Source organism: Cupressus sempervirens, chromosome 4 (assembly GCF_028749045.1).
Source record: "Cupressus sempervirens isolate cs-2001-9-10 chromosome 4, ASM2874904v1, whole genome shotgun sequence".
Taxonomy (NCBI): domain Eukaryota; kingdom Viridiplantae; phylum Streptophyta; class Pinopsida; order Cupressales; family Cupressaceae; genus Cupressus; species Cupressus sempervirens.
The window spans coordinates 176337061-176353302 of NC_143121.1; the positions used below are offsets into that span (position 1 = coordinate 176337061).

At 36.3% G+C, this 16242-nt stretch overlaps 1 protein-coding gene across 1 annotated transcript in view; it reads left to right on the plus strand.

Moving 5' to 3' along the window:
• LOC149560544 (Tetratricopeptide repeat (TPR)-like superfamily protein) overlaps window positions 1–16242 on the plus strand; it is a 343698-nt gene that overhangs the window by 108913 nt on the left and 218543 nt on the right. Inside the window, exon 7 of the mRNA XM_089824725.1 lies at window positions 6577–7392. Within this exon, the coding sequence (XP_089680851.1) occupies window positions 6577–7392 (816 nt within the window). The remainder of the gene's footprint in view (window positions 1–6576; window positions 7393–16242) is intronic.

The window sequence follows — 16242 nt, forward strand, 5'->3', positions numbered from 1 at the left end:
TAATACCTTATAACCATGTGCCCATGTCACCTGATTTGGATGCCCAATGTACCTTTTGTCGCTCATTCGAAAATCATACCACATTAAATGCTCGATGTCTCTTAATACCTTATAACCATGTGCCCATGTCACCCGATTTGGATGCCCATTGTACCTTTTGTCATTTACTCTATGCATAGTAGACCTTGTCAGCGGTTTTGAAGTTAAGCTTAACTCCTTCAACCAATGTGCTATTGGGGATGGTTCACCCATTTTGTACCCATCTTCATTTGATACTCCCGCTTGGAGGTATCCACGTGATGCTTCTATGACAAGGACGTACTCCATGTCCTTGATTTCTACGAGTCTACGCATGGTGGGAGTAACTATTTCCTTCATTGCTCACGACAATTCCTATATTCTCTTCTTGCGTTGACGGGTCAGACTAATGAAGGGTCTTCCTTTATAATTGCTTTTATCTAGTAATTTTTGTTTGCCACTCCATGGTTAACGTCAAATATTATACACATACTCGATACTTTTAGAGTGCTCATGGTTTTGGTTCGATCAATGCTAGAATTCCTTTGGATGATGACCATGACTCTTATCATATCAACACTATCTTGTTCATTATCGTTGCTTCCTCTATAATATTCGTTGTTGTCATAGCTTTAAGGAATGCAACTTGGCACTTAATTTGACATGGCAGACTCTAAACTTTTATTGAATTGCTTTTTGATGACGTTGTGTATAAGTATTCAACCTCAACGGTCTAAAGAACTTTGCATGACCACATATCTTCTTTATAAAACCCAGTAAGAGTCGGCTATGTCTTACTAAGCCATTAAATATTTCAATCACTATCTTCTAGTTATTCGTTTTATTAATATGAATATAAAATTTTGTTTGTTTTGGCAATTGTTGTTGGGTTGACAGACATGCAAGTAGCTTGTATAGATAAACAAAAGACTTTCAAAGCATATACATGGAAACCACAATCATGGTTAGGCTTTAGCCAGGTATATGATTTCATATATCCGAATAACAATGAGGAATGTTTTATTCATATGCAAAATGTAACCCGTTCATCATGGCTTGTTTGGTTATAAAATACTCACCAACCTCAGCTTCATAATAATTTTGAAATAATGCAACAGTTTGCCAATACTCAATTCATGGCTTATAATAAAATTCCTTGTAATTCTTTCTTCTCTGATTAATATATTTGTGATCTCTTTTCTTTCTTACATTTGCAGTTGGCTTTGATACCATGTTAATTTTGTGGATTGCTGCAAATGTAGTTGTATTGCCTTTTTGTGGTATATGTTTTTCAATGTCAGTGATATCACTCTTATTTATATTAAGGAAGAGACATGGAGAGACATGTCTCCTCATGAGACATGTCTATCCATTATTATCTAATTAATATAATAACAAATAATTTTTTAATTATATAATATCTCAAATATTTGATACATATTTAATTAATACACATTCTCTCTCTCTCTCTCTCTCTCTCACACACACACACACACACACACACATGTGTATGTGTGTGTATATATATCTATATTTCTACATTTATTCTCATAGTTTATCCAATTGAAGCTACCAAACATCAAGAAAAGCAAAAGACAGTCACAATGTTGAGCAACCATTGGCATTTAGTGAAGAGGAGAAGCATTGACAAGGGCTTAAACTCTAAACCATGGACCTTAACTTAACCCTACACAATCTCGATCAAGAAAGATCCTCCCTACCTCAGCGTTAGGCTTGGGGCACCATCGTCCTGCCACCCGAGCATTCTGGTGTTAAGAGTGTTGGCTAAGAAACAAACAAGGTTGTGGATATCCTCCATCAACCTTACCTTTGTCAGCTAGCACTTTGACCTCTAGTGATTGTTGTGACAAGCATGCTACTAAACTACCTTGGTCAAAGATTTTTGTGGGCTAAAATTTGCTTGATCACCCCCCGCTCGACTTGACAACAAGAGTTACTTATCGGACAACCATGACCTGATTGAGTTTTACTTAGTTTTTTGATTTAATCACTTTCTTTTTCCAACTTTCTCCTCCCACCCATTTGATTTGACTCTTCTAGTCTTAGGGGTGCATCCTAGGAGATCCCAAGATCATATTCAAAACAGATTTCAGATTAAGTACTCTGTGTTTAATATTTTAGCTGTGGTATAATGAGATGATTTCATCTTAGGGGTATATTGCTAACATTTTTGTATGAATCAAATTGATTAATTTTGCACGAAGTATTTCAATGTCTGCTTGTAGGGTATTTCATGAACAAAAATACCAAAGGATACATTTACATATTATTCATTTGATCACAAAGACAACTAATGAGTTTTCATGACAGTATTACAAGCAAAGTTTGTATGCATGGCATCAAGAATGATGTTCAGGCCTGAATAATAGTTCCATCAGTAAACAACCCATGGCTTCGTAGCAAACCATTGTTTGCATAGCAATATTAACGAGCAAAGTATACAAATGGAAATGTAGTAAGACCATCGTTTTCCTAACTGTTTTAGTAGTGAGCGATATAGATAAATGACAATTAAGCAAGAAAATCATTGAATTCATAATCTGTGATTAACTGATGTGTTGCCTAGAGTGGCCTTGATAAACATGGGCCGAGATGCAATGAAGTGCTAACCTAGAATGTTGGAAATGTATTCAGTAGAGCCGAAGTATCGTCTAGTCTCACTACAATGCAGAGCTATCCAAACGATTTCAATAAAAAGAAAGACTCGACTTGTTTTCGCGACGTGATATTTTTGCAGAGTTAAATCAAAGCTTGGACAACAAAGAAAAGAGAGAGCTTGCATTGTCTAGGTGAGATCATAAATAGGAAAACTAAAGACACTCTCTTTCGGTTACAAGAAGCAGTGCAAGCTAGCTATCGTTACAAGAATAATTAGTTTCCAAAAAAAGAGAAACTCCAACGATTGAAGTTTTAAAGGAATTATGAGCCGATGAAGGATGACAACACTCAATAATAAGGAGCCAATTTTAAAGATATTCATAAAGGTTATCCTTAATGATTTAAAATATGTTGGCATCATGCTATTTGGCCACTATTTGTATGTACATATGTACATATATAATCATGTAATTCTTTTATATCAGTATGTTGGTTTATGCATGCACACACCATTATATATACATACATACATATATTTGTGTGTGTGTGTGTCAATATATAGGGATATAATTTGGAGACTACACAATGATCTCATATAGAAAAGGTAATAATTTTATATTATTTAATTGTTTACTGTTTTCTTGTGTTATGACATACTAGGTAGGTCATGGTTGTCCAAGGCATACTCTTGCTTGCCTAGTCATTAGATCCTTAACCAAGATGGTTAGAATCCATACTTGATGGCCTGTCGATGGAATTTTGGTGCCCCAATCCTTAGCTCCCATTAGCAATACTTTACCCCTTTGTCTTCTCTTGCATCCAAGAAGAATTTTCCCACGATAATAACAAATTGCAATTTAAATAAAGACAACTACAACCAAAAAGTTATTTCGTAATCATCACAACTGTTAATTACCATTTCCACTAAACAACTAACTTTAATAACTTTCTGTAAAATAATAAATATTCGTTTACAGTTAAAATTGTAACGAACAACTAATAAGTTATCTTTAGCCAAAAACAAAGAATTCAATATGCTTGAGAGGATGTGATCTTTGTCACTTTGTATGGTGAATTATTGTGATCAAAGATAAGATAAGATAATATTATTAATGTCCAACGAAAAACCACAAGGGTTTATGAGACTGAGCATACAAACAAAAGAGTTGGCCAAGGCAAGAACACTAAATGGTGACTGAGAATAAACAAAACAAGACACAAAACTAGAGAAAAACAACTGAGAATAAACAAAACAAGACACAAAACTAGAGAAAAACCAAGGTAAGGACTAAGGATCCTTCCTTGGTACAAAGAAATCAGCTACATAGGGATACAACTATGGACACTCCAGAGTCTTAGATCGTCACTGAGAGCTGCTGTATGAGTGTTGCTGCCTAGAAAGATTGGTGCAGTGTCTGACCAATCGGGAATGAGTTATAGTGCTAGGCCTTTTCAATCCCCGTGGTGGAGACAAGGGGCAGAAAAAGGCAGTGATGAGTTGGTCTGAGATATGGCCCTGAGGTATGAATGACTGCAGGGTATGCTCCCGAAGCTGGGTGGCCTCCCTAAGATAAAGTGCAAGACATCGCTGGTCAAAATAGCTGAAGAATGCTGAAAGAGAAAAACAATCTCTTAATAGGCAGTGAAGTCTCCCTCTGATCTCATAGTAGATAGGACAGAGAAATGGAAAGTGAGTCCCAGTGTCAACCTTTGCCAAAGTACACAGTCGACAAATCCGATCATCCCTATCCATATGGTGATCGATCCGGACCTGAAGACAGTGAGAGCCAACTTTGAAAGAGCCCAAAGAGAACCGTAGGGCATGACTCCATTGCAGATAAAGATAATCAAGGTGAATAATAATACCATTCTGAATCTCAAGAAAATGCTCAGCATAAAAGGCCATCTTAGGACATAATCTACCAAGGTGATTACTCTAGGTAGTGGTAATGTACTGTCTATAGATATCCTGTCTAACATGTTCGTTCAACTCTTGATGTGAGGGGAGAAGGTGAGTACGAGCATCCAACAAGAACTGATAAGGAGGATGACGATCTATCTCAACACCGATTGAACCCAATAGAGAGGTGGCCTGGGCATACCAATACTGGGATCTAATACAAGTGTTGGATCTCATAATCTCCATAGAAGAACAATATGTCAAATGAGGGTATCTGTGCTGGTCAACCTTAGACTCCATAAAGCTACGAAGGCAATGGAGAAACTAGATCAATTCAAAAATGGCTACGAGTTTGAAAGCATGACCACCAAACTCAGCCAAGACAATGCTGCGGGGGGTGAATCTGTGACATCTAATGATACGTTGTAAAAGCAATGTCTGAACACGCTCAATAGAGGCTCAATTAGAAGCAAGAAGTGAAGGTTCCCAAACCACCAAGCCATAGAGAACCATTGATCGAACCAAGGAGTCCAAGAGAGACAACTTGGACGAAATATCCTGAAAATGATGTTTGAAGCATTGCCTTTCAAGCATGGCCAGGGAACCCATGCCCTTACTAACTCTGGACTAGATAGCTGGTCTCAAGTTGAAGCGGGGTCCCGGAAACTTCACCTCGAGATACATGTAAGAAGAAGTAATCTCAACCTCCTATCCCTGGAAAAAGAAATGAAGATGAGAGGTATTAAAATAGTTAAAGATCGTATCCCGAATCTTAGTCAAAATGACGGTGAGTTGACGCTGATCACAAAAAGAAGCTAGACCATCAAGGAGTCTCTATAAGCTATTGGGAGAAGAGGCCAAGAGAACCACATCATTGGCGAAAAGGAGAATGGAGATCAAAACCTGATGCAAATAGCAATTGTCACCAGGTTGCAAGGAGTTCACAAGGAAGTCCTCGAGCTTGTCAATATACAAACCGAATAGTGTAGGAGAAAGAGGGCAACCCTGCTTCACCCCAATGGTGTGCTGAATTGGAATAGAAAAACCCTTTGGATTGCTGAATCTACCAGTCACCTTCTCATAAAGTCTCATAATAGCAATCAGCAACATATTTGAGATCCCAATCTCACTAAGTCTTTGAAATAAGGCCATCCTAGGGATAAAGTCAAAAGCCTTGCGAAAGTCCACAAAATAACAGTAGACCTTCTGAGAATGGTGTCTGGCCTCCTCAATAATAGCCTGCAATGTGAAGAAATATAAGAGGTATTTTATCTTTAATAGGTTAACGGATAGATACTGTGTATGCAAATGGAGCCAATTTTAAGGAGAACCATGTCCTCATCAAGACTATATCATAAATTATAATCCGGCAACACTCTGGAATTCTATGACTGTTTCTCCAAATCCTTTCCTAAAGCATATTTGTTCGTAGCCAAATAGTGAAGTTTATAGTATATGCTACATAGCTTTTGTTTGTGTAAATTTGTAGGCTGTCCTATCTCAGCTGCCTTGCTTCACAAGAATATATGACTGATCAAGTATAATCACTTGTTCTTTATTTAATATTATTCTGTTTTTCATTGAAATTATTCAAAAGAATAATAAAATAATGCATGATCATCAGTTCCATGGCAAACAGTGTATGCAACATTGCAGGATTTCTTTGCTATCACAACTCAAAACATTTATTAGTTTCTTAATGAATGTGTATTGGTATCTTGTCAGTTGCAGTACATTTTCATAATCAAATTTTCAAGGATTGTAATCTTGCAAGTCATCATCAAGTTGGTTGCATATAAGTTCTAAATTTCCTTTCATCATCTATTTCTCTTTCAGCATGACTAAGATGCACAATACATAGCTTCTTTTAAACAGACATTGTTCCTTTTAAGCTAACTAGACTTGCTCTCTAAAGTGCATTTTAAATATCTTCACTGTTAGTGTGATAACAATTTTATCCTTAGGATCATGACTTAGTTTTCACTTGCATTTTTGCATTTTTTCAAAAACTTAATTTGTTCTAAAGAAGTTTTCTGCAGCTTGCAGCATATGGGCAGAATACTTCTGCACTAAAGCAAGTTTGGGAAGACTATAATAAGTTTTTTCAGCCGAGCATTCTCTCCTTCCAAAAGCTCATCTGGGCCCTTTGTCGAATGAGGGCCTCTGTGGAAGCTATTGAGGGCCTGCAGAGGATGATTTTGGCGGTATTCAAGGCAAGTTCTTTGCAGCTTTCACAAAATAGTCGGTTTCATGCATTGGAAATGCGAATTCCTGTTCCTTCTAAAGAGTTTGATGAATCTGAAACAGAAGCATTGGGTAAGAAATATGGAACTAGAGGTCTCCAAGTGACAGATTGCATGCATGTCTCTCAAATGGATCTTCTTTCTGTTCAGCTGTGTAAAGTCAAAGAGCCTGTTACTAGCAGCGATTTGGATAGTTTGAACAAATGCCAGAACCATAAAATTAATTTTGGAAATCTGCGACAAGTTCCATTGCGGAAAGCTAATAAAAAACATGTGGCCCAAGGTTTAAATGCCACAAATTCTCTTTTTCATGAGGATGTAATGGAAAGTTGCATGAAAAATTCAGGAATATCCTCTAACAGGAAGTTCTATTGCCAAAAACCTTCATCAATATCAAGTGGCATGAAAAATTCAGGAATATCGTCTAACAGGAAATTCTATTGCGAAAAAATTTCATCAATATCAAGTGGCATGACCAAACACTTTAACAGAGATGGAAAATATAAACTGGAAGCTAAAGATTTATATCTATTGAGACAGTCATTCAATAGTGTCATACGTCTTGCAGAATCTACTAGAAATTATGAATTGGCCGAATGTTTATTTTTTCAGGTAAGTTATCTTGTGTTTTAAATTTTACATGGCTTCTATTTAGTGTTTATTACTTTCTGACCTTGTAAAGTGTCATAGACACAAGCTGAAATCACCATTTGTTGTGTCACCATGAAAAATGCATTTAATATAGCAATTTGATTTTATATTTCATATCATCTTTGGATTAGTATAGGATTTACTGATTTTGCATCTGTGAACATAAGATCATAACTATTATAAACTTTGTAGCTAATTTATTTTTATACTTCCATGTGATCTTCTAATTAATATAGGGTATGCATCTTGAACTAACTGATTTTGCATCTGTGAACAAAAGATTGTAAATATTCTAAATTTTCTATGTTACATATCATGTATAATCTTACAAAGAATGGGTAGTTCCACACTTAATACTGATGCCTTGAGCTTTGTAGTTCTGTAGCATATATGATAATTATATGTTGACACAATTGAGTTTTAAACTAGAAAGAAAAGAAGAAAATATTACTGTCCACAAATGGCCAAAACAGATCAACAGGCTTGGAATGTACAAGACCAATATATTAGACCAAAACATAAAACATGCATACATAGGGGCTAATGCTAAAATAGTATACCTAAGCATGTACAAAAAATAAAAGAGATAAGGTAGGATTTAGTGTCTTCGATATAATTAAATAGTTCAATCAAAATTAATTGTTTGTTTGACCCTAGAACTTATTAACAATATCTTTCGGTCCCCTTTTTCTTTATTTATTAGTTATAAATGTTTTAACGGTGCTGACCCCTTTGTAATCCTTCGGGAAGTTTCCCGGAGCCCATTTAGAAGGTTGAATTTGGCATAGTTGTAGCCGTGTCTTTTATTTTTCTCTGTTGAATTCCAGTTGGAGTTCAACGTTGTTGCAGTTTCTGAGGTGCGAGATCTTCCGTATTCTGTATTTGTAGTTTCAATGGGAGTAACTCTTCACCCTATTTTGCCTATTGTCTGAGCCTATTATGATTTAAAACATATAGCTATTTATCTACTTAAAACAAAAATAATTACAATTAATAATATTAAATAGAATTAAAATATAAAATAAATAAATAAATAATAACAACCTTATAATCACAAAAGGACTTTAGTGAAGACAATGACCATATCCAACAATGGCTGTATTAGACGATGGACAAAGACTCCAAGTAACGAGGAAAATAATTACACAAGCAAGAATACAGAACTTGAATTACACCTTATCCAATCCTTGCTACTGTACACATATTATGCTAAGTTGGAATCAATAACAATTGATATTGATTACGGCAAGCATACTAGGAAAGGACATGCCATTAATTGTTCCACTATCTTGCAAGCCAAACAAAAGCAATGATGTCTGAAGGGACTACAATCATGTTCCTCAAGAATGGATGAATTCATCAGAATAAACATTATATATTGCTGTATTGTTTTGGGAAGAATGTCAATACTAATATGTTACACAATAAGTTGACACTTATGAGAGGAATTGATAATGTCTCATAAAATTTTGCCACTCTGGCTTTAAATATTGATGGATAGCACAATTAAGACAAGAATGCCAAAAAAAGGAATTTGCAAATCATTAGCTATGTCCCAGATATTACTTATCAGATAGCATAAAATCATTTTCACATAATGCAACCATTGTTAGAAATTAGAAATCTTGGATTAGTTAAAGTTAGTAATAATCAACTAGCATAAAACGGTGTGATTAATAAGAGGAGATAATTATGAATGGGAGTAACACACGCCTCATCCACTCAAGATATAAGGAGGGGAAGAAAGGAATTCAATTAAACACAAAGATAGTGCGGTAACCACATCGGTATATTATTTGAATAACAATAAGAAATCATATTACAATTTATTCTTATTTCATCACATTAAAACCTATTATCTCATTTATATTCAGTTTTGGGTCTTCTCATGAGAGATCTTACCTATTTTGGGCATAATTAGTTACACAAGCATACAGAGGAAAAAGAGACAACACCAGTGGTTACCTATGAATAAAATCTAAATAAGAAACACTATCAAACAATATATTGCAACTTACTATATCAGATCAAGCATAACAACTCTATTGACAATATATCCTATATCATAGAGACAACAAATATATATTGCTACAAGCAACATCATATCTCATTGCATTTGTATATTGTTGTTTTCGACATAACTAAGATCATCACATGTCGAGAATATAATATCAATTTCACTTTTAATAATTAGAAAGTATTGTATATACATATATCAGAATTTTAAAGTGATATCGTTCATATCATCTATTACATAGTTTATCAAAAAGATCAATGTAATGAATCTAAGTGACTGTCCCAAAATAGCAAATATTACCTAAGGGGACATTACATCACCATGCAATCAACCACAGTACCATAAGCCTGGATTGTTGTCGTATGGTGAAGCTCTAAGAATGTATGCTTTGATTGCTGCCGTACAGTGAGGCTCATCAACTGTATGTCTGGATTGTTGACCATATTGGGTACACACACCATACACCTTGGAATCCTACTGTACAGGAGTGACAGTGAACTGTATGCCGAGCATTGTTGTCGTACTACTGCTGTTTTATATCCTACAAAAGGACTGTTGGAGAGTGGCAGTACCGCCGAGGGGTCATATGCCTAGCGATTGTTGTAGAGTACATTACAATGATATTAAAGTCTGTGATTCTACCATCTTGTCAGGTAGTGGATGTGGGTGTACACCAGAACGAGGTATTGTTTTGTAGACAGAATGGGGGAACCATAGGATCCTACTGCTGAAATCACGACACTGTCATGTGAATTAGCAAGACACCAAGCTCAGCTCAACCAAGCCTTGGTTAAAGCGTAACAGAGACATTAACTTATGGAGGGGACATTGCAGAAATTGGCAGAAGGTACAAAAAATGGAGAACACAATGGGCATGGGATAATTCTCTCATAGAAAAGTAAAACACTTAGTGTTCGCGTTCTTGACCGTCGAGTCCAATATTTCCCCATAGAACAGGAGCACCTTGAAAGAGCGGGAACCCACTTTCAAGGAGTTGCAAGAGTAGATGAGATAAGACTAGAGGGATGCCGATCTTGAGGGAGATACATCCTTCAAGGATTATGTTGATTGTTGAATGAATTATTCGAGAAACAGGAGTTGTGGCTACTCCAACGATGACATCATATGAAAGATAAGCAAGATAAACTTATCATCCCTTGATGGGACCAAGACAATATCAACACGTGCTTGTGTACAGAAAGCACTTCCAGCTTAATCCGATGTTGGAGGACAAGACAATCAAATTTGCAACACTTCACTTGGAGGAGTCACTCACAAGTGGTGGCATCGTGAAATTTTCACCCTCCACCACAATCAAGTAACTTCATGTGCTAAATTCACGGAAAGGCTTATAGACTGCTTTGACAAAAGGGATCCAAAGCTCAACTTCAAGGAGTTGGTTCAATTGAAACAATCAAGACTAGTTGACTATTACATTAGAGAGTTCCAGAGACTCTCTGTGTTGGTAATGGACATTTTGAAGAGGAGTCTGGTTGTGTTGTTCAAGGATGGACTAATGGAATCCCTAAAGGGTTGGGTGAAAGGGTTCAACTACAACCTACTCATCAAAGCAAATGAGAATCTGCATAAAATGGCCACATCTTCTTCTTCTAGGAATTACTCACATGCCGAAGCACCCCTTGCTCCAAAGGAATATAGCAAATCCTATCCGAAGAAGTCATCATTGGATGTTTCCATAAAGTAGAAGCTTAGGAGGAGGAAACTCTGCTACACCTATAGGTAGCCGTGGGTACCAAGGCACCAATGCTTAGGGAAGGGAAAGATCCACTACATAGGAGAATGAAGATTTTGAGTGACCAAAAGAGGAGTTCACAGATTAGATGATTTGTGCAGAGAAAATGACCACACTAGTACTTAGGGGAGTCTCCATTGTGGCATTGATTGGCATCCCAAAGTGCAATGTTTTAGGTTTGCAAAACACTCTAAGGGAAACAAGTTATAGTTATGCTTGTTAGTGGGGCCATTTTCTTTGCACAATTCGTCTTTTATGTGGACTTCTCTTTTGGTCACTCAAAATCCTCATTCTCGTATAGTGGATCTTATCATTTGCCAATCATAGGGGTTTGTGTACTAAAGATCATGAAGGGTTTAAAGTCAAGGTGTCGGGAGTAAATCTCTTCTCATCTACTCATCTACTCAGCTCATTACTGCCTTTTTTACACCATTATCTCCTTTGCGGGGTGTAAAAAGATCTTCCAGTTCTACTCGACCTAATGGGCTTTCCATATGTGTTAGATCCCGTTCTGGCTATTTGCACCAGTGACACTCCTTTGTGAGTGGCCAAAGACAGTACAGGGCCTCTACACATCGGCATGTGTATCATTTAGTGACTGATTTCTTTTTGCCCAAGAAAGACTCCTAGTGCTTTCTTTGTCTTTGTTATATGTTTGTTGTTATTGCTTTGTTTTTTATTTTCGGATACCTTTGTGTGTTCTTGCTGGTGGCAGCCTAACTGTTGTAATCTTTCAGTCCCATAGACCTCTTTTTGGTCTTTTGTTGGACATTAATATCATTATCTTATCTCATGCACTCATTTGATTCGGTGACTGAGCATTGCCATGGGAAACTAAATGGTAGCAGATGATTTCTTTGTAGTAGATCTTGACAATATGGATCTCATAGTGGACGTTCAATGGATGGAGACCCTTGACTAGTACACACAAAGCTTGAAGAGGATGGAATTTGAAAACAGAAAAATACTGAATGGGGGAGGGGGTGAATCAGTATTTTAAACTTCAACCAGACACATCCAAACACATTAAGAGAGAGACACACAAATTTATCTCGTGGAAACCCTTTTGGGTAAAAACAATTGTATCAATAATCTCCGAAAATATTGGCTGCCACCAGTATAATGAAGAGCTAAAACTCTTTTACAACACAGGCTCTATCCTAGACAATTAGAGGCTACAACCTCAAGAGGGCTCTTACCTAATATGTTTGAAATAAGAATCAAGAACTTCTTCCCGCTTAGGCTCTTATTTTACCAAGAGATAGTAAAACTGACAGGACGAACACAGTAAATTAGACCTTCAAATTCTATACACCCAGTTTCAATCACCTTGTTGCCTCTGATTTAGCATTCCATTCACAGTACACATTCTGAGCATGCTGCTCCAGTTCATGAGCACACAAACTATATATCTCAGGACAACGAATTAACTCCCTGTTCAGACCTTTTCTTCACACACAAACACAACCTCCTCTTTTCTTTTCAGCCACCGTTTAGCAACTGATTCCGCTAATAGAGTGAAGACCACAATCGTTGTCAAGCATCACATACTTCACTGTTTTTTGCCGGCTGCAGAATATTTCCACAAAGGTAAATGTACAGTCACAACAAAAGACGCAAGTCTTCTAAAACTTCATACCCACTAAAAACACTTTTTTGTTATCATTCAGACTGCTCCTACAGGATGAAGAAGGTTGTTTTTCTGTTCATTCATTTCTCTAACATCGTGCTTTTGCCAATAGTATTTTAAGACACCAGACTCTACCTTCTTATTTGGTAACCGTCAATCATATTATGTTACTGCATGTCCCACCACTGTTTTTCATGAACATCATCGACACACCCAAAAATATATTCGATTTCTTTCATAATCGTTCCAAACATGCTTGTTTTGATTATTTTGTTACTCTCACCTGCAGGCCTGTTGAAAGAGAGTTACCTAACAAAATGTATTAAAAAAACCAAAAACCGCCAAGAACTCTATTGACAATGTGTAATGCCCGTCATATCCAACTAACAAACAATCAATCAAGATGCCAAGAAATACCCCTTGAACACTATATTATAATTCAGTTCACCCACAGGCTTGAATGCATCATTATTTCTCAGAAATTATTGCAGGCTGGGATAATTGTCCATACCTATGCTGCAACACACACGCTACATGGTCGGTACTAACATCTGGTTATCAAGATGCATATGCAGTTGTCAAATTAAAGAACGCCAACATTATTTACAGCCCAATGTCCAAACTTTGCATACCATCTGTCAACTGTCAAAATGGTGATATGGGCATTGTTTAAAAGCATTGCAGAGACTAACCATTGTGGATGTTTACTCAACAGACCCATCCTGTAGTTTTGTACGGAATGGGTAATATCTTCACCTACAAACCTGCCAACAATGGTTGATTTGAAACATTTCTCAAACAAACTGCTGTTTTTAGTACTGTTGTCTTCATGTGCAGACCTGTCAAGCAAACTGTCGTTTTTAATCTGTAGATGTTTAGACGAGCCCTTCATAATAAGAAACAATATAGTGTTCAGATATTCCCTGGCTGCCCAAACCTGCAAGGAAAAGTAGCGGAAGCCACAAAATGCAGGCTAAAGCTTCTATAATGGGCAATGTGGGCCTTAAGAGAGGGACTTGTCATAACATTGAAGTAGCTGAGTTTCCCAGTTGCAAACTAGACACATGGAAAGTATCAGAGTCAAGAGAAAATTGACATAACAGAACAACACAGGCTTAGACACTTGGTGATTTCCTTCCTCTGCATTACACACGCCGACACTTATTGAAGCAGGAGTCACCAATTACATCAAGGAAAAATAACAACAAAATTCTCATTTGAGGTGGATGACAAGAAGGTGTTTCCGAGAGGAATGTCAAATTGAGGCCAAAGGGAGGTTTCGGCCAAACAAATGGAAGTGAATTTCAGATATGATGATGTTGTCTGGGCAACACATTGCTTGGTCTCTATTACAAAGTAATTGGAAAATATTTGCTTGTTATTAATAGTGATCAAGATATCAATCTATACAAGAGACTGAATGATGTTTCCTTAAGAAACAATTGTAAACAATAGAAACATTCTATTCTAGAAACATAAAACTAAATATTAGAAACATTCTAATATTAACAAAAAAGATTACAATAGATAATCATTAAATATCAAACAGAAATAATAGAAACTATTTATTATCGTAATACCCTCATACTTAATGGTTAATCTATCCAGAGCACGAAGTTGTCAAAAAGTGTAAAAGGCATATTCTGTCTGCTCAAGGTGTTCCGTACAGTTCGCTGTGGGCTACGAACCAAATTGCTTAGATAGGGAAGCTAAGCGCTTCCAACATTCAACCTTCATGTGCCCAAGCTTCTAGCAATAGTTGCATTGAATGTTTTTCTTTCAGGAGCCTTCTGAATCTGGAGCAGAGGATGTCTTTTGAATCTGGAGCAAAGGATGTTTGCTGAGAAGACTTTGGATAACACTGCAAAACTTTGTAGATGAGAATAATGGTCCAAAACATATCGCAAGAAGCCATGATTTTAGGAGAAAATCAAAAAAATCGAACACAATTTTTGGGGTGAAAAATCAATCAAAACCTAGCATGATTTTTGAGGTGAAGTGTCAATCAAAACCCAACATGATTTTTGAGGTGAAAAGTTAATCAAAACCTGACAATACAAAGCTTTGTTTTATTAAGGAAAAATAGTAAAACCAAAAAGATAATTTTTGAGGAAAAAATTATAAACCCAACAGAGGAATCCTACACAACTTTGTGAATTACAGAATCAAAAATTTTTAAGGGAAAATTTAGAGAAACCCATAAATTTTTTTTGTAAATAAATGAAAACCCATCAGATTTTTTTTTTTTTTTTTTGAAAACCCACTAGAATTTTCAGGGGAGGCAAAACGCTAGACTTTGCATGGTAAAGCAGCACATGCACACAACATGCAAGTACATGCAACCCACAAAAAGTAGAGACCTAGAAAATTTGAAGAGTGACCCAAAAGGGAGCTCAAAAAATCTAGAAAGCATATGTTGTCGGACTCTGGATCGACTTTCTTGAAAATTGATGCACAAAAATTGAGGCACCCAGAAAAAATAGGCAACCCAATTGAGATCTCAAAAACCCACCAAGAATCTATAATTTTTTATTGATCTGGTACAAAAAATTAGGGTTTTGAACAAAAATGGTCCTGCTGCAAAAAACCACAAAAAATGGCAGAAATGTGCAGAAAAAATAGACGGATTTGCACAAAAATGGGTTGCAGAGCCGAACCGGAAGTTGGTGGATTCAGATCTCTCAAAATGAAAACCCTAGTCAAATTATAGAGAGAATAGGAAGCAAATGTGCATGTAAATAATCTCGAAAATAAAATGCAGATAATATCAACCAAGAAATTATAATTATTTTCGAAAAATTTAGAGTATTGGCTCCGATACCATATTACGAAGTAATTGGAAAATATTTGCTTGTTATTAACAGTGACTAAACGATCAAGAGATCAATTTATATAAGAGACTAAATGATGTTTACTTAAGAAACAATTGTAAAGAATAGAAAAATAAAACTAAATATTAGAAACATCTAATATTTACAGAAGATTATAATAAATAACCATTAGATATCAAACATAGATAATAGAAACTATCTATTATCGTAATAGTCTCAACGAAAGCTTTGAGTAGACAACAAACCTACTATTAGGATGAGGAGGTGCAAGTGGCGTTGTGTAAGCACAATTTGGTCTTCGCTAATATTCCACCCAGTATACCCCCACATCGAGGCTTGCAACACACTATCGAGTTGGAAGTAGGAGCCAATCCTGTTACCATTATGCCTTATCGCTGCCTTAAGAAGTTCAAAGAAGTGATAAAGAAGACGATCTAGGAACTCATAAAAAAGGATGGATCAAGCCTAACTCTAGTTCCTTTGCATTCTTGGTAGTATTGGTGAAGAAGGACAGATCACAAAGGATGTGTGTCAAATATTGTGCATTGTACAAGAAAACTATCAATAATAGACAACCTAT